This window comes from Populus trichocarpa, chromosome 13, assembly GCF_000002775.5.
Source record: "Populus trichocarpa isolate Nisqually-1 chromosome 13, P.trichocarpa_v4.1, whole genome shotgun sequence".
Taxonomy (NCBI): Eukaryota; Viridiplantae; Streptophyta; class Magnoliopsida; order Malpighiales; family Salicaceae; genus Populus; species Populus trichocarpa.
Window position 1 is genome coordinate 10,059,583 of NC_037297.2, and position 24,786 is coordinate 10,084,368.

Below are 24,786 nucleotides of genomic sequence, written 5' to 3' on the forward strand. Positions count from 1 at the left end.
GATAACATTGACCTAACTTTATATTTAAAATATTTGTGTTAAAACATTTTACTTTCATAATATTTTGATATTTTGTTTAAGTTGAATTACTTTAAGTTAAAGATCTATTTAATCTTGACTATTTAGAAATATTTTAAATTTTAAAATTATATTTGTTTAGCATTGTATTTGTATTGCATAATTTATCTTGAATTTAAATTTTATATATATATATATATATAACTCTGAAACGATACGTGAAAACACTTCAAAACAGAAATACTCTGCTCCAATTGAAAAAATAAAACATATATCGAAAGGCAATCTTCTTCACTATCTCATAAGAAAACATCCAGGACGTTTACCGGTACGAGTTTCTGCTCTAAAGAAACCGGAAAAAAGAAACAGAGAGTGAAGGATCGAGGGTGGCAGAGAGGAGAAAAATCAGAGAGGGAGAGGGGGATCTGGAAGTTACACGGTTGCGAGGAGGCTAGAAGAAGAAAGAATTGGGCTTCGGCTAGATCTGTCACCTCTCTACTCAACTCTTCCCACACGGTTTGTCTCTGCTACGTGCATTAGTGTACAACTTGAGTGGAAATTTTGGTTTCTTAGTAGAATTATGTTCCAGCTTGAGTTTGCCAAATCTCTTGCTCTTAACTTTTTGTTTCATGTTTGAACTCAGGAGAAGGCTAGTTAAGAGTTAAGAAGACTAGAAGGAATAAATCAGTAGTAATTTATTGCTACTGGGATTCCCATGGCCTCATCCAGCATGCAGAAAGCAGCCTCATCTTCTTATTCTCCTCCCCAATGGAAGTATGATGTCTTCCTTAGTTTTAGAGGCAAAGACACACGGAATAACTTTACTAGCCATCTATATTCTAATTTGGAACAAAGAGGCATCGATGTATACATGGATGATAGCGGGCTAGAGAGAGGAAAGACCATCGAACCTGCTCTCTGGCAGGCCATCGAAGATTCAAGATTTTCAATCGTTGTGTTTTCAAGAGATTACGCGTCTTCATCATGGTGCTTAGATGAGCTTGTCAAGATTGTTCAGTGCATGAAAGAGATGGGGCACACTGTTCTACCAGTTTTTTATGATGTGGATCCATCAGAGGTAGCGGATCAGACAGGGGATTATAAGAAGGCGTTCATTGAGCATAAGGAAAAGCACTCGGGAAATCTGGACAAGGTAAAATGCTGGAGTGATTGTCTCTCCACAGTGGCCAATCTATCTGGCTGGGATGTACGGAACAGGTAAACTAAGCCTTTTTATATTTATTTTGGAAGGAGTTATTACTGTCTCACATGTCTTAGTTTGATATCCTTGTAGATTTTATTATTTAGTTTATGTACTTCCTAAAAGACTTAATATCCAATAATATATTTTTATTAGTAATTGATCATTTCTTTATTTGATGTAGAATATGTTACACTACAAGATTTCACAGTTTTACCGACGGAAAAATTCCGTCGGTGTGTGATTAGAAGTTCGTCGGTGATTTTTTTACCGACGTCATCACCGACGGATTACGTCCGTCGGCTTTTCCTTCTTCGGTGATTCCCCATTCCATCGCTATATCGGTCGGAAAAACAAAAAAACCATTTGCCGATGGTTTTACAGACGGAATTTGCGCGCCAAAAAAAAAAGATTCCCGCTTGAAATATACCGACGAATTTTTAGTCCGTCGGGATATTGTGATTGACCGACGGAAAATAACCGTCGGTGAGTGTATGAAATACCGACAGAATATGTCCGTCTGTAAATTCGTCGGTAATTGTGGAAGCTACTGTTAAATGCCGACGGATTAATTTCGATGGTAAGTCTGTCGGTGAGTGTTTAAAATACCGACCGAATTCATCCATCGGTAAAATCCTTGGTAATAGTTTTTTTCTTAATTTGTTTTTAAAAAATTATTTAGGATATATAATATAAAACTATATAAATTAATTGTAATACAAACCAATTATGCAAATAAAATTTATATTAAACATAAAAAAAAACAAAGTTAAATAATATTCATTACAAACTGAATATGTTTCAAGAAAAATATTAAATGAAGTTTTAAAGGTAAATAATGTTGATTACAAATTAATATAAAGATGATGGAGCTGGAGGAGGAGGAGGAGATCCTGGTGGAGGCTGGTGGTTATACGACCAAAAAAGATTAGGCGCACATGTTCCGCTATTTGACAATTTCATAATCATTTCGTGAAGCTGTTCATAAGCTGCTTTTTGCTGTTCATGAGCCGCTTCATACTCTGCTTTTTGTTGTGCTTGAGACGCTTTGAGTTGCTCAGACTCCGCTCTTTGTTCCGCTCTTTGTTGTGCATGAGACGCTTTGAGTTGTGCGTACTCCGCTTTTAGGTTATCGTATTTCTCGGTGAGTTGCTGCAAAGCCACGAACTCCTTAGATTGGGAGCTCCCAACGGTTGAAACACTACGGGTCGACCGCAAGTTGTCGGCCGTAGTGTTGGAGAGCCCGTAATCCCGATTTTTATCGGGTCCACCTGACGAGCCAACCTCCATCCACAAATCCTGATCAAATTCCGGATGGGTCATAGTATCGTCCCCGTATCTCTCCCTCAACCGATTATTATAGGTCTCCTGAAAAAAAAAAAGTAATCATCATATTCAATACAATAAACATAATAACTTACATAATAACTTACAAAATAAAATGGTTGAACAACATACCACGAAATGCTGAGCACGGTTATCAACAAACTGTTGCGCCCCCTTCTGGCGGTCTTGACTCCGCACGTGCGTCTCCACAAACAGCTCCATCGGGCTCGGCTCACGTCCAAGAGACGCAGCCTATAATGAAAAAAGATATATTAACAACAACTGAATTTAACGATATATTTCATTTAAATTAATCTTACCATCCGTTTCGCATGTGCAGCAAACGGAACGGAGCCGCCAGTGTGCGTTGTCACCCCGCCATGAATTGGCCGATTCCGGTTGCCAGCACTGGACTGTGAGCGTCGTGTGAACCGCTCAGACGTCACGTGCTCAAGATAGTACGGCCATATATCTTCCGGGATGTATATCGGTTTGAAATCCCTCCAAACCGCAACATCGTTCCAGCCTTGGAAACCCCTATCCCTCGCGGTTTTTTTTTGCCTTTTTCTGTGCTTCATACCAAAAATCACGCAACCTACTTCACGCAACCAAAAATTACATTTCGAAACATAAATTTTTGTCTAAAAAAAATCCTGTATTGTTTTCGATCTTACCTAGTTGCCGCGTGATTTTCCCACACCCTCCTCACAACAGTGTTATGCTCACTGTCCCAGCAGAATTTGTGCTGTGTATAAATAAACAAGTTTAAATAAAAATAATAATTTATTTACAATTATATTAATAAGCTGAAAATTATAAATTAATACCAACCTCAAACCTGTTAAACCATGCATTGATTTGAGGCATCCATTCAGGATGCTTGGATATCTGACTCCATTGAAACAATGGAATCTCCATCGACGATTTAAACGCCGATTATATTACTCGGGCGGCTTCAATGTTTGTGAACCTGAAAATAAATGAAATAAATTCAATAGTGATTACTTCATAAATTATGTTGTAATTTAAAAAAAAAAACTAAAACCTTAACAAACTTACATTAAAAGGTCGTCCTTCTACTGTGCCTCGTACTTGCGGGTAAATTGATTCCGCTACGAAGGCACGCCGCCTCTGCGCTGTGAAGTACCGCTGGAAGAGGCATCATCGGTTGACGGCGCAGGTGGTGTAGGTGCCTCTTCTTGAGAGGCACCTAAGGAAATATCATCCTCGCTGCTAGACGAACTAGCTGCGACCGCACTTGAGCGACCAACTCTGGTTTTCATTCTACGCATATACACAATTTGATACAAATAATTATATAATTAAATTCAAATGTAAAAAAATAATTCGACAGCACCTCCCCTATACCGGATACTACCCAAATCCACAAACCTGCACATATTAACAATAGCCACAACCAATTTACCCAATCTATACTAATTATTCCAACATATTCAATTACTAATCCTAAGGTAAATTCAACATTAAGAATTAGAATTCAAGTAATTATTCAATAATTATGCCAATACAACAAAACAATAAATAGAAAAAAAACTCTAGAATAACAATCAAAATAAATGGAAAAAATTAAACACAAAGCATGCAATAATAGAGTAAAACTAATAATTATTCCAACATTTTCAATTACTAATTCTACGGTAAATTCAACATTAAGAATTAGAATTCAAGTAATTATTCAATAATTATGCCAATACAACAAAACAATAAATTAAAAAAAAAAACTCTAGAATAACAATCAAAATAAATGGAAAAAATTAAACACAAATCATGCAATAATAAAGTAAAATTAATAATTATTCCAACATATTCAATTACTAATTCTATGGTAAATTCAACATTAACAATAAATATTCAACAAATTAACTAATAATAATTATGCCAATACAACAATAAAAAATATTCAATAAATTCAAAAAAAAAAAAACTATAGACTTTAGCAATGAATTATGCAAAAAAAACTATAGACTTTATCTACATTACAAAAAATACACCAAAACAAAAAAAAACCATAAAAATAGCAAAAAAAAACTATTAAAGTAAAATGAAATAGAGGAAACACTAACCTTTTAAACTGATGAAGATGATGAAGAAAACTTGCTAGAGATTGGAGGTGAAAGCTTTGAAGAATGGAGAGGAAAAAAATCAAAAGCTTAAGGTGAGAAACGAAGGAGAAGAAAAGATGAACTGAACGGGCGGTCACTTGAACTTATATGGCAGTTTTACCGACGGATTCACCGACGAATATAAAATTAATTATTATTTTAATTTATTCCGTCGGTGATGTGTTAAAAATCTGTCGGTAAATTTTGAATTTCGCACCAAAATTTTTAATGACCCTCCATATTTTTCGTGGTCCGTCGGCAATTCCGTCGGCAAGATGACGCGGTCAGAGGCGCATTTAATGCACAACCCTTTGAAATTCGCGCGGTCCGTCGGTAATTTTGTCGGTAAAATTAACCCGCCGATAACTTACCGACGGATTTAAATTCGTCGGTGTGGCCGTCGGTGATCGGGTGGCATTTCAAGTAATTATTTTCGAACTCTCTGTGAAATGCCGACGGACTTAAGTCCGTCGGTGTGGCCGTCGGTGATGTGGTGGCATTTCAAGTAATTATTTCATGTTACAAAATATATCATCCATGATCAATAATTATTTCAAGTAATTATTTCGTAATTGTGGCATTTCAACTAATTATTTCAAGTAATAAATATTTTGTGTTTCAAAATATATATATCATCCATAATCTAAATTACATGAAAAAAAGGGTTTTACATAGGGCTTCATTTTGGTAGTTAGTCAGAATTTTCTTCTTCTTCGTCATCAATTGAATTGTCATCACCTTCATCGCAATCTTCAATATGAATATCATCTTCTTCATCGATATTTGCTTGTCCGCTAGAGCTCAAAACAAAATTTAACTCCTCTGCGTCAACATCAACAAGACTATCATCGAAAACACGAAAATTTGAATTTTCTTCCAATTCAATCGAAGGAGCAACTCGATATGGTTCAACCACCTCACTAACTTGAAAGACTTCATCTCGCACACTTGTGTCTTCGTTCTCATCCAGAACAACCTCGACACGACCCCGGGGTTTTGTTTTTAAAACGGACAACCAATCCACTCTTGATCGATCCTTTCTAAATGAAGGAGTGTATGTGTAATAAACTTGTTGACATTGCTTTGCGAAAACAAAGACATCGTTTATGTTGCGGAGTCTAGCTTTTGAGTTGATTTCGACTAGACCATAGTGTGGATCAACTCTGATTCCTCTGTCAGTCGTGTCATACCAATAACATTTGAATAAAAACACTATATTTTGCTCGTTATGATATTGCAGTTCGACGACCTCTTCTAATCTACCATAGTAGTCAACTTCTAACTCACTACTAGTGGATCCCTTAACACAAACACCGCTGTTGTATGTCTTTCTTCCTTGCCCGTATTCTTCAGTATGGAAAACATATCCATTGACAAAATACCCGTTGTAGCACTTACATTTTCTTTCAGGCCCCAGGCTTAGTGAAGACAATGACTTAGGTGCACTCCTTCCCATTTGATAAACCTTGTATGTAATGTACATTAATAAATAGTAAATGAATGAGAATCTCGTAATGACATGCATACGTACAGTAATTTTGCAAGTTAGAATGAGTTTGTGATAGTGCTTACATGTGTTCTGAACCACGTGGCAAACTGCTCATCTTGTAATTGAAAGATCTGGGATTCGGTCAGCTGTGAGTTATTGGAGAGCAAATATTGACGATGTTGCCTGCAAGTGATAATGAGTGTATGATATTACAATATATAATTAACAGTATATTACTAACAAAGTTTAATTAGTATAAACTTACTGAATAAAAGGTCTCAGCTCATCACAGTTAAATAGAACATAGTTGTGTGCTTGTTTGAACTTTATTTCCGACAAATATCTTCCTCTTACGACATTTTTAGGTGTGGGTCGTCCAGTATTGGAGAATATTGACAAGTTCCCACTGGAAGGCACTTCACCGCCATCATCATGTCGTGGAACGCGATTGATTCTCGTTCTCAGATGAGGTTCGAAATAGTACGAGATAAATGTTGAGATCTCCTCAACAATATAGGCCTCACATATCGAAGCCTCAACATGCGCCTTGTTCTTAACCTTTTTCTTGAGATTAAACAAGTACCTGCATTGAAATATTAATCAAGTATTTTCAATTAAGAAAAACATATAAAATACTTTTATATATGAATTACATTGCAACTGTAATATCTAACCGTTCGAATGGGTACATCCATCTATATTGGACCGGTCCTCCAGCTTTTGCCTCGAACGGTAGATGTATAGGGAGATGCTCCATTGAGTTAAAAAATGATGGAGGGAATATCATCTCAAGTTTGCATAGTGTCTCGACGATATTCGTTTGAAGCCTCTCAATGTGATCAACATTCAACTTGCTGGAGCATATATCTCTGAAGAAATGACTGATCTCCGTGAGTGCATCCCATATTCCCTTTGGCAACAAATCACGAAAAGCTAATGGGATGAGTGTTTGCATAAACACGTGGCAGTCATGACTCTTCATTCCATACAATCTGCAGTCCTCTATATTAACCAGCCTTGATATGTTCGATGCATGTCCATCCGGAAAACGCAGACTCTTAAGCCATTTGTAGACTAGCAGTTGTGCGTTTTTCTCTAATACGAAGCTTGCTCTTGGTTTTGCGACCCGTGACTCATCATAAACCAACTCTATATTTTTATGGTTACAGTATAAAGCTATATCCAATCTAGCCTTGATGTTGTCCTTTGTCTTCCCCTTCACATCCATGACGGTGTTGAAAATATTCTCAAACATGTTCTTTTCGATGTGCACGACGTCAAGGTTATGGCGGAGCAAATTGGTCTTCCAATAAGGAAGCTCAAAAAAGATACTTTGCTTTACCCAATTATGGGTCAAACCAAAACCAGGAAACTTTTGCTTACCTGATTGAAGGTCAAACACAATGTCACCGTACTCTGAGACAACATCATGCAATTCTTCACCAGAAAGACGCGGGGATGCAACATCTTTTTCAACTCTGCCAACAAAGAAATCTTTGCTGTTCTTTCTGTACCTGTGATGAAGTGGCAAGAAGCGACGGTGACAGTAAAAAAAAGAAGCTTTACCTCCATTTGCTAGCGTGAATGCCTTGTTGTTTTCCATGCAGTATGGACATGCGAGTTTCCCATGCGTGCTCCAACCAGAAAGCATTCCATAAGCTGGAAAATCATTGATAGTCCACATCAATGCCGCCCTCATAAGGAAATTTTGTTTCCTCGATATATCATAAGTCAGAGCTCCGGAGGACCACAATTGCGCCAACTCATCAATCAACGGTTGAAGACAAACATCTATATTCCGCCCCGGGCTTCTTGGACCGGGTATGACAGTAGATAAAAACATGAACTCCGGCCTCATACACATTCCCGGTGGCAAGTTATAAACTGTGAGTATGACCGGCCAACAAGAATAAGGAGCAGCAAATGACCCAAATGGGTTGAATCCGTCTGTACACAACCCAAGACGCACATTCCTTGATTCAGCTGAAAAGTGAGGATGAACACTGTTAAAGCGTTTCCACGCTTCGCCGTTAGAAGGATGAACCATCACTCCATCAACCGCATGGTGTGCTTGGTGCCATGTCATGTGCTCAGCAGTCCTTGGTGACATGAATAACCTCTGCAGTCTAGGTGTGATCGGGAAGTATCTAAGTTTTTTATATGCCACTAGAGTCTTTCCCCTGCCAGTTCTAGGTTTGTAACGGGAATGCCCGCATGTCATGCACTCGGTCATCTCAGCATTTTCAAGGTAGTATACCATGCAGAAGTTAGGGCACATGTCAATTTTTTGGTATCCTAAACCGAGGGGTTTCATCATGGACTTCGCAGCATAGAAGTTCTCTTTCAGCCTGTTCCCTTCAGGTAAAATGCTTCTTGCCCATTCAATAATCTTGTCATACCCGGCCTCACTCAACCCGTGATCTGACTTGATGGTGAACACCTGTGCTACGGCCGATAATTTACTGTGGTTCGTGCAGCCATCCCATAATGGTTCGTCAGAATCTTTCAACAAATCAAAAAACCTAGCTGCATCTACATTAGGTTCTTCTTCTACGATTGGACATTGACTGCCATTACCTTGATTCATTCTCATTGCATCCATAACCATATTTCTGTAAGGATTAGTGTTGTCATTTGCCGTTTCATGCACATTGTTAGCACTAGAAGTAGACCCAACCACCGTTTCTTCCATTCTCCTCTCACTCTTGCTAACAAATACTTCTCCATGTGCATACTAACACTGGTAATTCTCCATAAACCCTTTGTGTAGAAGATGCATCATTACAACATCTGGATGCAGATACTTTTTATTTTCACACTTCCTGCATGGACACCTAATACCGCCTCCAGTAAAATTTCTGGGAATAGATGTTGCGAAATTAATAAAACCCTGAATCCCATTACAATAATCCATCCTCCGCAATCCTTGGAGTGAATCTCGATACATCCATGAACGATCATCCATGACTTATATCGAACCTCTATAAAATTATGATGACATCATGTATTAATTAACTAAGTTAGGTAAATAAACTTGCAAAAATATTACTTTACCTCGAGATTATCCAACAAACCAATCACAACTTCTCATAAATATTAAATATTCATTATCATTTATCAACGTCCATACGAATTAAAATATATAAATTTACAGAAATTACCACTCCGCAATACCATTGATAAAACTTTAAACGGGCCCATTAAGCAAGCTATTAATTATTTCAAAATAGCACATGTAATTCGGTAATTCCATAAAGAAATAACAATTTACAAACAAATACAATCTTACAAAATCTAAAACAAACCATAACAGGTACAAAATTATACATTCATATACTACAAGTTTGTTTGAGAAATGACAATAAAACATGTACATCTACTAACAAAATACATATACTAAAAAAACAATAAAATTGACATTTAATTAAATGTTAAAATTTAAAAAGATAGAATTACTTACAAAAATTGATAAAATCCGTCGGTAAATCAGAACACGGATGCTGTGACCACAAAACTTCAAGAAATATAACTTGTTGTGCTGATATGAGGAAGATTTTTTTTTGGGGGGGGAGGGGGGGCTGGTTGTTTGCAGATGGGGAGAGTTGGGATGAGGAAGAAGAAGGAGAAATAGGGGAGGAGAGGGTCGGCAGAGCTGTCATATATTAACTTTTTCCGACGGTTTCACCGACGGAAACTCCGTCGGTTATTACGTCGGTGATTCTGACGGAAACATAGACACGTCACCGTACGGATCTGCAATTTAAACGGCAAAACCGGTCACATCACTGTACGGGCACTGTACGGGCTATCGTTTTGAATCCGTCGGAAAAAAAAAACCCGCCAAAACCTCCACGTCAGCGACCTGTCTTTTTTTTAAATTCAGAAACTTTTCTGTCCGTAATTCAGTTGGTAACTACTGACGGAAATTTTCCGTCGGTAGTTACCGACTAAATTACGGACGGAAAAGTTTCCGTCGGTAATTACAGATTGAATTACAGACGGAAAGTGGCCGTCGGTAATTTCGACCTCAAAATACCGACAGAAATATTCCGTCGGTAAATCCGTTGGTATTTAGCGAATTTCTGGTAGTGTTATCTAATAATATCTTTGTATCCTTTTCTTCGAATGTTTACTAGCAAATTAATTGTTTGTTAAAAAAAGAAAAATATGATATCGAAAAACTAATAGTACATAGGCAAGTGATTGAGTTTTCATGGCGAGCTTGACAAATGACAATACACAAAAGAAATGTTATGTCGAATAATCTTTTCGAAAAAGAACTCAACAATTTAAAATCTAAAAAGTTCTTTTATAAAAGCAAATCATTGCAAGATAAATTGATAAATTGACAATTAGGAAACCATACTTAGTGGCTTTTGTGTTCTTACACAATTTAAGAAGTGATCGAGCTTCTTCTTGGAAAACAATTAGGAGATAACTTAGTGGCCAACAAAAATTGATAGTGATTGGTTTTTTGCCTGTCAAAACCATACTTAGTGGCTTTTGTGTTCTTACATGCATGCTATTCTATGTGCAATAAGCTAGCTATTATAAGGATCGATCATTCTGTGCATCCACAGAATCCTAGTTCCTTTTCAAATTATTCTTTCCTTTTCCTCCTTCTTCTTGAGGCTATTATCGAAGGTTGATTGATTAATTTCTCATTAACAACCATATATTTCAAGTAACAATATTTCATGTTTCTTTTCCCCTTATATATGACCCGGCTTTCGCACACTGCATGCTTAATGTTTTTACCTCTTTTATGCAGCGATGAGTCACAATCAATTAAAAAGATTGTTGAATATATACAGTGCAAACTAAGCTTCACTTTGCCAACAATTAGCAAAAATCTAGTTGGAATGGATTCTCGTCTGAAGGTATTGAATGAATATATAGACGAACAAGTAAATGATACTCTCTTTATAGGGATATGTGGAATGGGTGGCATGGGAAAGACAACTGTTGCAAGAGTCCTGTATGATAGGATTCGTTGGCAATTCGGTGGCAGCTGCTTCTTAGCAAATGTGAGAGAAGTTTTTGCAGAGAAAGATGGACTGTGTCGTTTACAGGAACGACTTCTTTCAGAAATCTCAATGGAGCTTCCCACTGCACGGGATTCTTCAAGAAGGATTGATTTGATAAAGCGCAGGCTGCGGCTTAAAAAGGTTCTTCTTATTCTCGATGATGTAGATGATGAAGAACAATTACAGATGTTGGCTGCAGAGCATGGATCGTTTGGTCCAGGGAGCCGGATTATCATAACGAGCAGAAATAAACATGTGCTGGATAGCCATGGTGTTACTAGAATATACGAGGCTGAGAAATTAAATGATAAAGATGCTCTTCTCTTATTTAGCTGGAAAGCTTTCAAAAGAGACCAGCCTGCCGAAGATTTATCGGAACTGTCCAAGCAAGTTGTGGGTTATGCTAATGGCCTTCCACTTGCTCTGGAAGTCATAGGTTCGTTCTTGCATAAAAGAGGTCTGCGTGAATGGAAAAGTGCAATTAATAGAATGAATGACATTCCTGACAGGAAGATTATTGATGTTCTTCGCATTAGTTTTGATGGCCTCCATGAATTAGAGAAGAAAATATTTTTAGATATCGCTTGCTTCTTGAAGGGGATGAAAAAGGATCGTATAACAAGGCTACTTGACAGTTGTGGGTTCCATGCAGATATTGGGATGCAGGTTCTTATTGAGAAATCTCTTATAAGAGTCTCACGAGATGAGATATGGATGCATAATCTATTACAGAAAATGGGTGAAGAAATTGTTCGTTGTGAATCCCCTGAAGAGCCTGGAAGACGCAGTAGATTGCACACATACAAGGATGTCAGCGACGCACTGAAGGACAGCACAGTGAGTAGTAGCTGATATATACAGAACATTCATTATCCATAAAGATTTCATGCTCCATCTCTACTCTGTCATAGCTTCTTCTTACCTATCCTTCTTCTTGGTCGACAGGGAAAAATAGAAAGTATATTCTTGGACTTGCCCAAAGCAAAAGAGGCAACATGGAACATGACAGCCTTCTCAAAAATGACCAAACTAAGATTGCTCAAAATTCACAACGTGGATCTTTCTGAAGGACCTGAGTATCTCTCAAACGAGTTACGATTCCTTGAATGGCATGCTTACCCTTCAAAGTCATTGCCAGCTTGTTTCCGTCCGGATGAGCTTGTTGAACTCTACATGTCTTGCAGCAGGATTGAGCAATTATGGTGCGGATGTAAGGTAAGACCCACTAGCTCTGTTTTTGTTTGTATCTTTTCATAAGCCATGATAAACCACAGAAGGCATCAAAGAGAATGGTGAAACAAAAGAGAACATGAAGCTACAGTATAGTTACAGCAGTAAAGAAATAGGACAAGGATACCAATACATGACAAATTGTGATAGGATTCCCTTACACTCTCGGCTCTCATGTAAGATTTCAATTTAGAGAGAAGAAAAAAAACATATAATAGACAAGTGCAAATAAATAAGAGATTATGATAATTTGATTGTTTTTTAAAGTATTTTTTGTTTATAAATATATTAAAATAATATTTATTATTTTTAAAATTTATTTTAAATATAAACACGTCAAAAATATCTAATATTACTTGAAAAATTAATTTAAAGCAAAAAAATAAAAATAAAAAGTTAATCTTATTATGTTGTAAAAGAAAGAAATAAAAAGTATGATAGAGAGTCAGTCAAACATAAGATTTAAATTACAATGGGGAGAAAGAAAACATTGAAACTTGAGATTACCTATTAATGGCTGCTTGCTTGTTTTAGGATTGAATATCGTAACTATTAGATACATGTTTTAGGATTGGGGCATATATGATAATGGACGGCAAAACTTATGAGATTTCCCTTTGTTTTTTCTTTTATAACAAAATAGACTAGAAAGGAAAGGGGTGAGAATACTTCCTATCCTATAAACCAAACTCATGTAATCATTGGTTACAACAATGAATTTAATATTTTGCATTTAGGCTTGATAATGAGGGTAAGATGGTATTTTAGTTTTTTTTTATGAATAGTGAAACTAGGGCTGAGCATTTCCGGTTCGGTCCGGTTTTGAACCAAAATAAACAACCAAACCAATTTTATTTTTTTTTAATTTTTTGAACCGAACCGAACCGAAAACCGGTTCAAACCGATTAATTTCGGTTCGGTTCGGTTCGGTTTTTTAACATAAAAACCGGAAAAACCTATATTCAAACCGACCGGGTTTTTTTTAACAATCTTCTCTATAGCTTCTCCAGCTTCCCTCTTGTTCTTCCCTACAAAGTACAAACCCTACAATTTCAGAAGTCCAATTACTCAACAAACAACAAATCTCAAACATGTAATAACTGCAAGCAGATAAAATACAGCAAAGAACCATTCCATTATTCTAAATCCATCTTCAGTAACCATAAAATCGTCTCCACGCATTACAAAATGGTTATGAAAGAAACTAAACGACCTTAGCAGGAATTACATCAGGAGCTGCGTCAACCTTAAAAAAGAAAAAAAAAAAGGGACCCAAAACCGCGATGAGAGGAAACGAACATTGAAGCCGTGAAGATGAAGATTTGAAGCATACACTAAACCAGTCCCTGGGTCGTTAGATTTGAAGATGAAGATTGAAGCCTTGTTGAAGTTTTGTTAGATGACTAGAAGTCTAGATCTGGCCATGAAGTTTTGTAAAGTGATGGAGAATTAATTTTTTATCAGGTCGAGAGTGAGAGAGGTTTAGATTTGAGAAGATTTGAGAGATTTGAGAGAGAGGTTTAGATTTGAGGGCTGGGGGGGCGGCTGGATGCAAGGGAATGCTAGGGTTAAAAGTTTAGATTTGAGAAGATTTGAGAAGAGAGGTTTAGATGTGAGAAGATTTGAGAGATTTGAGAGAGAGGTTTAGATTTGAGGGCTGGGGGGGGGCGGCGGCTGGATGCAAGGGAATGCTAGGGTTAAAACTTAAAAGTTTAGAAATGGCTTTTATAGTTTTTTTTTTTACTGAACCGGTTCGGTTCGGTTCGGTTTTTTCGGTTTCAGGCTTATCAAACCGAAACCAAACCGAACCGGCCGGTTTTTTAAAAATTCTAATCGGTTTAATTGGTTTTTTTTTTCAGTTCGGTTTTTTCGGTTATTTTTTTTCCGGTTTTCTCGGTTTAATCGGTTTTTCGGTTTTTTTGCTCACCCCTAAGTGAAACTACTAAAATGCTATAGAAAGCAAAATATATATGCATTGTTTTAAGGGTAACCTTGGTTTTTCACTCAAAGGTTATTTTCATTGTTTTCAAATTTGTTTTTTTTTTGTTTTTTCAAGGGCGTTATAGTTTTTTTAACCAAAATTATATAATATTAAATTTTAAAAAGATCTTGGCATGTGCATCGCGCATATTAGCATCTATGAGATGCTTGAGTATTTTGGACGACACGTGCAGTACCTCCATGTGGTAAAAACTACTTTGTTGTTGTGTCGTTGGATGCATTGTCGTGTCCTCTTTCTTATGTTGAAGTGTGTGTCAGTGGCGATTAAACGGTTTATCGTAGGTGAACTTTTCTTTCTTTTCTCTCTTCTTTTTTTCTCTCCTCCCGCCTATAAATTACATATTGGTCTTCTTTATTTTTTATATTTCTACTTCTATTTTTTTGTTTAATTTATTATTTTTTACCTTGGTATTTTTGTAAAAGTTTTATTTCTTTTAAATTTAATCATTTAATTTCAATTTCTCATATATTATTATTTTTAATTTGGTTTTTATTCTTTTAATCTCTATTTGTTTTTTTTTTGTAGTTTTTTTTATAAAAAATTTATTAATTTTTAATTTTACATTTTAATTCAGGTTACAACAAGGAAAAATAAAACAAAGAAACATCGAAACTTGAAATTACCTATCAATGGTTGCTTGCTTGTCAATTGAACATCGTAACTATTAAATAATTGGGGTATAAATGATAATGGACGCCAAAATTTTTGAGATTTCCTTTTTTTTATATAACAAAATAGACTAGAAATGGAAGTGGTGAGAATACTACCTCTACTGTAGCACCAAGCTCATTTAATCATGGATTACAATAGAATTTACTATTTTGCCCCTCAAACAAATAATATTTAGGCTTGATGGAGAGGGTAAGATGGTCTTTCTAGTTTTTTTTATAATCAGTAAAAATACTAAAATGCTCTAGAAAGCAAAATATACATATGCATGGGTTTAGGGGCCATTTTGGTTTTTCACTCTTGCTTGTATAGTAAATTTACTTAAATACCCTTATTGTAAAAAAAAAAAGGTATTAAGTCAAGGGTTATTTTTATCTTTTTAAATTGATTTTATTATTATTTATTGTTTTGTTGAGGGTATTATGATTTTTTAACCAAAATTATATAATCTTAGATTTTAAAAAGTTGCTGGCATGTCCATTGCATATGGTAGTATCTGTGAGGCGTTTGTAAACTTTGGGTAATGCGTGTAATACTTTCATGTGGTAAAAACTACTTTCTTTGTCATGTCGTTAGATGTGTTGTCATGTTTTTTTCCTTGTGTTGCAACTTGTGTCAATGACGATTAAACACTTTATCGCATGTGGATTTTCTCTCTCTTTATTTTCTTTTTTTTCTAAATTACATGTTGATCTTCTTTATTTTTTATATTTCTACTTCTGCTTCTTTTCGTTTAATTTTTTATTTTTTTCCTTGGGTTTTTTTTTGTAAAATTTTTATTTCTTTTAAATTTAGTTATTTAACTTCAATTTCTCATATATTATTATTTTTAATTTGGTCTATATTCTTTTTATTTCTAATTTTTTTTCCTTAGCTCTTTAATAAAAGTTTTCTTGGTTTTCAATTTCACACTTTAATTCAAGTTTATGGTGTGTTATTCTTTCAATTTGTTCCTTACATTTTAATTTTGTTTTTATGTTTTATTGGATTTGTTTTTCAATTTACCCTCGAATATAAATTTTTAGTTATCCTTTAATTTATTTCACTATTATTTTTTTATTTTAGATTCTCTTGGTTAATTTTTTTTCCCGTTACATTTGAAAATAATAAAATTTGTCAAGTTAGAACTTAAAAATGATAAATCATGGCACTTTGTTAACTTTATTTTGTCACGTTTACTGTTAATTAGCTGATTAAAATTTTAAGTTAATGTTTGGTTATTCTTTTAGTATAAAAACATAAGAGACAATAAAAATAGAAATATATTTAGTTGAAAAGATAAAAATATAGAGATAAAAATAAATTTACCCTAAAATAATTTAGAATGAATTTCTATAATTTCAAAACAGGAAATATAGAAGGAATATATTTCCCAAGACAATATTTATTATCTTTATTTCTAAAATATCCTTGTAAAAAAGTAAAAATCTCTATTTTTAAAAATTTCTCAACTAAAACATGTAAGGATAAAAATAATAATTATTATTATAGTTTTAAAACTTAACTTAAAGGTCGATCTAGGATAAAACCCGAGTCACCGATTAAGAAGATCAACCTAAGTTGACCCAAGTCAATGTAAGAATAACATTTTTATTAAAGTCTTAAAACTTGACTAGATGATCGATCCGGGACAAGGCATGGATCACAGGTCAAGTTGATCATTGACCCATGTCAATATAAGAATAAAAGTTATTATTATCGTAATTTTAAAACTCGATTCAAGGGTTGACCCAGAGCAAATCCCAGGTCATGAGTCAAGAGAGTTAATCTGAGTTGACACAAGTCAATATATGGATAAAAATAATTGTTATCTTTGTTTTAAAACCCAACTCAAAAGTCAACTTGGGTAATTCTCGAGTCACAGGTTGGGAGTGGCAACCTAAGTTGACCCAAATGTTTTTATAAAAATAGAACCAAAGCAACTTCATTTTGACAAAAATAAAAAAAGAAAGTCAACATGTTTTTGATCCATATTTTATCCAGTTTTTTACTAGGTTAGGCTAGGTCCGGTCCAGTCAAATTCTCTTTTATTTTTTTCTTGAATCCGAACCAATTTAAGCCCGTTAGAATCATGTCGACCTACTGAGTCAGATCGGGTTTTATAATTAGAATTATTATAATATTATTTATTTTAACTCTCAATATAAATTAAAGTTAAAAAAAAACATCTATTTAGTTTTTAAAACATTCAAGTTTGATAATAATACATATTAAGTGTAAAATATTTTTTTTTTATATATATCTTGTGTATTACAATCAAACAAGATACATAAATAATTCTTTTGTCTTGTATAATATTATCAATTTTTTATATATATCTTGTGTATTACAATCAAACAAGATACATAAATAATTCTTTTGTCTTGTATAATATTATCAAATATAATTTTGTCTTTCTCTCATTTTGTGTTTTGTTTTCTTTGTTTTTATTATCTATATTTCTTCTGTAATAGTACAGTAACTAAATGCTATTTAAAAATATGTATTTTCAAAGTACTAAATTATTATATTTTATCAAATATTGTTTAAAACTAAAACATAATGAATGCATAGTACCACCATTGAATTATTATGTCTTATAAATTATTATCGAACATAATTTTACTACACACAATTTTATTTTCATTTCTTTTTCTGTCTTGGTTTTTTTATTATCTTCATATTTATTTATTTTTTTTGCACTGAGAGAGAGCAGAACATCACATAATAATATATATTCAAAAGAAATTATCTTATTTTGTCAAATATTATTATTTAAAACTAAATCATAGTGAATGTATAGTAGCACCATTTAATGTTTGTTCTCTCTCCTGTCTTGATTGCAGATTTCAGTTAATCTGAAAACCATCAATCTCAGCAACTCACTGTACCTGACTAATACTCCGGATTTTACTGGAATTCCAAATCTCGAGAGTCTGAATCTTGAAGGCTGTGCAAATTTATCTGAGATCCATCCATCATTTGGACGTCACAAGAAGCTTCGATTTGTGAATCTTGTGAACTGCTATAGTCTTAGGATTCTCCCAAGCTACCTTGAGATGGAATCATTAGAAATTTGCAATCTCAGTGGCTGCTCGAAACTTGATGAGTTTCTTGGTATATCAGGAAACGTGAACTACTTGAGGGAGCTTCGTTTTCGTGCTTTTTTTTATTTGTCAAAAATATTTTTAAAAAGGTTTGAAATTTTTTTATATTTTTCTTTATTTTAAGTTAATATTTTTTAATGTTTTCGAATAATTTTGATATGCTAATATAAAAAATAATTTTTTAAAAATATTATTTTGATACATTTCTAAATAAAAAGTATTTTAAAATAACTATATTTTTAATCAGCTAAATGAGGCTGCTATTGCACAACTATCTTCATCATTTCATTGTTTAATTGGTTTAGTTGTATTGAGCATGAACAGTTGTAAGAACCTTGAAAGAATTCCCTGTAGCGTAAGTGGTTTGAAATCCCTCAAAAGACTTGATGTGTCTGACTGGTCAGAACTTAAAAACATAACAGAGAATTTGGGGGAAGTAGAAAGTTTGGAGGAGTTTGATGCAAGTGGAGCTTCAATTAGACAGCATCCGTTGTCTATTTTTCTTTTGAAGAATCTTAGAGTATTGTCTTTTAATGGATGCAAGAGAATAGTTGTGAATCTCACGGATCAAGTATTGCCTTCTTTTGCTGAAAATACCAACTTTAGAAGAACTGGATTTACGCGCTTGTAATCTAGGAGAAGGAGCAGTTCCTGAAGATATTGGCTGCTTGTCATCGTTGAGGAGTCTAAATCTGAGCAGAAATAACTTTGTTAGCCTGCCTAAAAGCATAAATCAGCTTTGTAGGCTTGAAAAGCTTGCCTTGAAGGATTGCGTGATGCTTGAATCGTTGCCTGAGGTTCCCTTGAAAGTTCAAAAAGTAAAATTGGATGGCTGTTTAAGACTAAAAGAAATTCCAGATCCAATAAAGCTATGCAGTCTGAAAAGATCAGAGTTCAAATGTCTTAACTGTTGGGAACTGTACAAGCATAATGGCCAAAACAACATGGGTCTGAACATGCTTGAAAAATACCTCCAGGTTTTCTCTTCACCATACCCAATGTCTCTCTCTCTCTCTCTCTGAAACATTTTTGTTTTATGATACAGGGCTCATCTCCAAGACCTGGATTTGGTATTATTGTTCCTGGAAATGAAATCCCAGGCTGGTTTACTCATCAAAGTAAGGAATCTTCAATTAGGGTGCAGGTGCCTTCTAATTATCTGGATGGGTGGATGGGGTTTGCTGCATGTGTTGCATTCAGTGCATATGGTAAAAGCCCTCTCTTTTGTCATTTCAAAGTCAATGGGAAAGAGAATTATCCTTCGCCCATGTATATAGGTTGTAACTCTATGCAAGCTCTGTCAAATCATCTGTGGTTATTCTATTTATCTTTTGATTATCTGAAAGAGCTTAAAGAATGGGAGAATGAAGCCTATAGCGAACTCGAGTTGTCGTTTCATTCTTACGAGCAAGGAGTAAAGGTGAAGAATTGTGGTGTCCGTTTGGTAAATTCTCCGTATACTCCATCATGGCAATCACCTACTGGCCATCTTATTGTTGCAAGCAATGAAGCAGCTTCTTCATATATTGATTCTTTGGCTAATTCTTCATCTTACTATCAATGGATGCATGATGTCTTCTTTAGCTTCAGAGGTGAGCACACTAGCAATAATTTCACCCATTTGTATACAGCTCTAGTCTAGAGAGGCATTATCCGAGGTGACACAGAACTAGAGTATCTAAGGGTAATTGAATCGAGTCTCCTAAGGGATATCTGTGTGCATGAGTTGTATTAAATCCTAGATTGATTCGTATTTGTATATATATAGGAATCCTAGATTGATTCGTAGTTGTATATATATAGGAACAAATAACTTTCCTGCTTATCTACTCTGTATTTTTCCTATTCTGTCTCTGAAGTGTAACTATATATATTGCCTCTTATGGAGAAGAATAATAAAAAAGAAGTAATATTACAGAAACCCTATTGTTTACATGGTATCAAAGCAGATTCAATTCCAAAGACGTCTGCAGTAAACCAAACCGAATACGAACCTCGAATCCCTTCTCCTACAAAAAAAATAATTCGTATCAAGCTGCTGTTCTTATTCTACAAAACAGAATCCTCTATATTTCTGAAACGTAACTCACAAGTTATTTGCTTTCTTCTTTATCTGGTATTTGTTTTTCTTCAATGGCTGCAGACATGTCAATTTCAATTGTTCCAACACCAACACAGCAGATTATTGTACATCAAGATAACTTTACCTTCCCAACCAGAGTCATCCTTGATGAGACCAACTATTCATTATGGTCTTAACTCATGAAGATGCGTATAGGGGCTCGCAACAAAGCTGGATATCTCACGGGAGAAACAACAAAACCAGAAGTTGGAGATCCCAATCTTGGAGTATGGATTACTGAAAATCACAGAGTAAAAAGTTGGCTCATTGACGCAATGAGTCCAGCATTAATGCAACGATTTATTCGTCTGTCTACAGCCAAAGAAATACGGGAGGTCGTATCAAAAACATTTTATGATGGATCAGATGAAACCTGTATCTTTGAATTGAACCAAAGATCTTTCTCTACCAAACAGAATGGCCGCCCCTTATCAACTTACTATAATGAACTTGTTGCTATCTTTCAAGAAATTGATCACAGGACGAAATCTCAGGAAGGAACAGTTGAAGGGGTACTTCAGTTACACTCCGCAATGGCTAGGCTTAGAGTTCATATTTTTCTGAGTGGACTTGATTCTGAATTCAATCAGGTTTGTGGTGAAATCTTTCGCAAAGATCCAAAACTTGATTTGGAGAACACATACGCATATGTCAGAAGAGAATACCAGCAAAGACAAACCATGGGAAGTTATCATCCAAGCTCTGAGAATTTAGCTATGCTAACCAACACTCCTCGACAAGGATCATCATATGAATCAACTAGCAAATGAAACACTCAATTATCCAGAAAGGTTAACAACCTGGTCTGTGCTCATTGTGGGGAAAAAGGTCATTCACAACAGCGATGCTATGAGATTATTGGCTATCCCGAGTGGTGGGATTTCTCAAAGAAACCTCGAAAAAAGATCTCTACAAGAGCTATGACAACATCCACAGAAGATCACCAGCAGCCTACAGCAAATATTGCTCATCCTAGTAAAGTTGGTAAAGTATCTGTATTCCCTGCACATTATAAGGATAAAACTTGGATTGTTGATACAGGTGCATCTGAACATATGACGAGAGACGTTAGACAATTACAATCCATACTCCCTTCTTCTCAATCAGTTATTTCCACAGCCAATGGTAGTACCTCCCCTGTTACTGGGGAAGGATCTATTATTTTGTCAAATACACTCATACTCAATACTGTCCTTGTTGTTCTCTCTCTTGAATATAATCTGTTATCTGTTAGCCAAATTACATCCACTCTTCATTGTACTGTAACTTTTGGCCTTTCTTTTGTGTCTTTCAGGACATTTTAACGCGGAGGATTCTTGGCTATGGTGTTAGACGGGGCATACTCTACTACTTGGAATTAACAGATAATGGAGAATAAAAAATCAGTGAGGCAAATAATGTTAGTAGCAGAGACAAGGCTCAGACAGTTATATGGCTATGGCATCGTAGATTAGGACATCTTTATTTTGGTTATCTAAAGAAACTACAACCAGTACTCTTTTCTGGTATTAATGAATTGGATTTTCATTGTGATACATGTGAACTGGCTAAAAGTCACCGTATCTCTTATTCCCCAAGTTTGAATAAAAGTTCAGAACCATTTGAGGTCATTCACATTGATGTTTGGGGTCCTGCAAAGGTTCCTGCAATTTCTAGCTCTCGTTATTTTGTGACTTTTATTGATGAATGCACGAGAATGACTTGGGTATCCTTACTTATACATAAGAATGATGTGTGTCTAGCTTTCCAGACATTCCATAGAATGATACAAACTCAGTACCAAAAACAAATTCGTGTGGTGCAGTCTGATAATGGCACCGAGTTTGTAGCTGTGTCTCTTGGGAACTTTCTGCGCAGCCATGGAATTCACCATCAGACCTCATGCACCTATACTCCACAACGAAATAGATTAGCTGAGCGGAAAAATCGACAACTATTAGAGGTAGTACGTGTTTCCCTCTTTGGTATGAACATGCCAAAATTTTATTGGGGTGAGGCTGTGAAATCTGCTGCTTATATCATCAATAGAACACCCTCCCGAGTTCTAGATTTTCAAATACCCTTACAAAAGTTACAATCCTTACTCCCAGTTCCCCATTTTTCCAACCTTGAGCCTCGAATTTTTGGTTGTACCGTGTTTGTTCACATCCCAAAAATCTTATGGAACAAACTTGATCTATGTGCAAAACGTTGTGTATTTGTTGGCTACTCTGATCTTCAGAAAGGATATAGGTGTTATGATCCCCATACCCGCAAAGTTCATGTGACATTGGATGCCTCCTTTCGTGAGCTCATACCTTATTACTCTGGGGGAGTCTTGAGCCATTCTCTTCAGGGGGAGAACTTCAGTAACGAGAATAAGGATCTGATGGATAAAGGAAGTGAGGAGTTTACCCAGTTAGAGGCTCTAATGGATAAAGTAAGTGAGGAGTCTATCCAGTTAGAAGAAAATGAACAATTGAATCCATAAGGCTGTGATCATAGCACTAATACCGAGAATGATTCCACACATGAGGCTCTATTTTTTCCTGATGAATCTGCATCACCATTTGAGTTGCCCCTGTCTACACCATTACCTGCAGAATCATCCACGAATGTTCCTCCTCAGGTAAGTCATGGGATTAGAGAGTCTAATGAAACATATTGTCCTACAGAAAACCCTAGTAATGTGCAGGATGCATTGGCTAATCAAAGATGGAGAAAGGCAATGAATGAAGAGATGGAGGCTCTACAGAAAAATGCTACGTGGGAACTAGTTCCGCTGCCCAAAGGAATGAAGACAGTTGGATGCAGATGGGTGTTCACTGAAACTCAACCTAGATGGTAGTATTGACAAGTATAAAGCTCGACTAGTCGCAAAAGGATATACACAAGGGTATGGGGTAGATTATCAGGATACTTTTGCAACAGTAGCCAAGATCAATACTATTCGTATTCTTATATCTATAGCAGCAAATCGAGACTGGCCTCTATAACAGTTTGATGTTAAGAATGCATTTCTCAATGGTGATCTAGAAGAAGAAGTCTACATGGAACTACCACCTGGAGTTAACAACAACTTAGGCAAAGGTGAAGTCTGCAGACTGAAGAAGTCATTGTATGACTAAAACAGTCACCTAGAGCATGGTTTGGGAGATTCTCTGCTACAATGAAGGAGTTTAGCTATAAACAAAGTAACTCTGATCATACTTTGTTTATAAAACATAACGAAGGAAGAGTAACCGCTTTAATTGTATATGTGGATGATATGGTCATGACAGGAGATGATCCATGTGAAATGAAAGCATTATAGAGATATCTAGCTATTAAATTTGAAATGAAGGATCTCGGACACCTTAAATATTTTTTGGGAATTGAGGTGGCAAGGTCAAGGAAGGGAATATCTCTTTCACAACAAAAATATGTGATAGACCTGCTAACTGAAACTAGAATGCTTAGTTGCAAACCAGTAGAAACGCCCATGGAGATGAATCATAAGCTAGGAATTTTTCCAGATCAGGATCCAACATACAAGGATCGTTACTAGCGATTAGTTGGAAGGCTAATCTACTTATCCCATACCAGACCTGATATAGCATATGCAGTAAGCGTGGTGAGTCAGTTCATGCATGCACCAAGTAAAGAACATATGGAAGCAGTATATCGAATCTTACGGTACTTAAAAGGTTCTCTAGGAAGAGGATTGTTGTTCACAAAAAACAGTATTTCTAACATTGAAGGATATACAGACTTTGATTGGGCAGGAGATCAGACGACCAGAAAATCTACTTCTGGTTATTTTACGTTTGTAGAAGGTAATCTTGTCACTTGGAAAAGCAAGAAACAAAAAGTAGTAGCAAGATCAAGTGCTGAAGTTGAATTTCGAGGGATGGCTCATGGTGTATGTGAATTGATATGGATAAGGAATATATTAAGGGATTTAGTGATTGAATATACTGAACCTATGAATCTATTCTGTGATAATAAGGCAGCTATAGCAATCGCACAGAACCCTGTTCAACATGATCGCACCAAACATGTCGAGGTTGATCGTCATTTCATCAAGGAGAATCTCGGTGGAAGAATCATACAGTTTCCATTTATACAATCTAAGAGTCAAATGGCTGATGTACTCACGAAGGCAGTTTCAGGAAAGGCATTTCATGATATAATTGACAAGTTGGGCATGATAAACATCTATGCACCAACTTGAGGGGGAGTGTGCGCATGAGCTGTATTAAATCCTAGATTGATTCGTATTTGTATATATGTAGGAACAAATAACTTTCCTGCTTATCTACTCTGTATTTTTCCTATCCTGTCTCTGAAGTGTAACTATATATATTGCCTCATGTGGAGAAGAATAATAAAAAAGAAGTAATATTACAGAAACCCTATTGTTTACAACATCAAAGAGTCGGGGCTGTCAATTATTATATTTGCAAGAGATTATGCTTGTTCAGCTTGGTGGTTTGACGAAGTTGTCAAGATTGTTGGATTCATGAAAAAGATGA

General features: G+C 35.5%; 1 protein-coding gene across 3 annotated transcripts in view; it reads left to right on the plus strand.

The window, feature by feature from the left end:
* The first annotated feature begins 302 nt into the window (after nt 1-302).
* LOC18104259 (disease resistance protein RUN1) overlaps nt 303-24,786 on the plus strand; it is a 64,755-nt gene continuing 40,271 nt past the window's right edge. For all 3 annotated transcript variants that reach the window (XR_008057093.1, XM_052446415.1, XM_052446416.1), the window contains exons 1-4: nt 303-534; nt 662-1,236; nt 10,929-12,021; nt 12,130-12,399. Coding sequence is in view for 2 of the 3 variants with exons in the window: in XM_052446415.1 (XP_052302375.1) it covers nt 734-1,236; nt 10,929-12,021; nt 12,130-12,399 (1,866 nt within the window). In the remaining variant the exon portion in view is untranslated. The remainder of the gene's footprint in view (nt 535-661; nt 1,237-10,928; nt 12,022-12,129; nt 12,400-24,786) is intronic.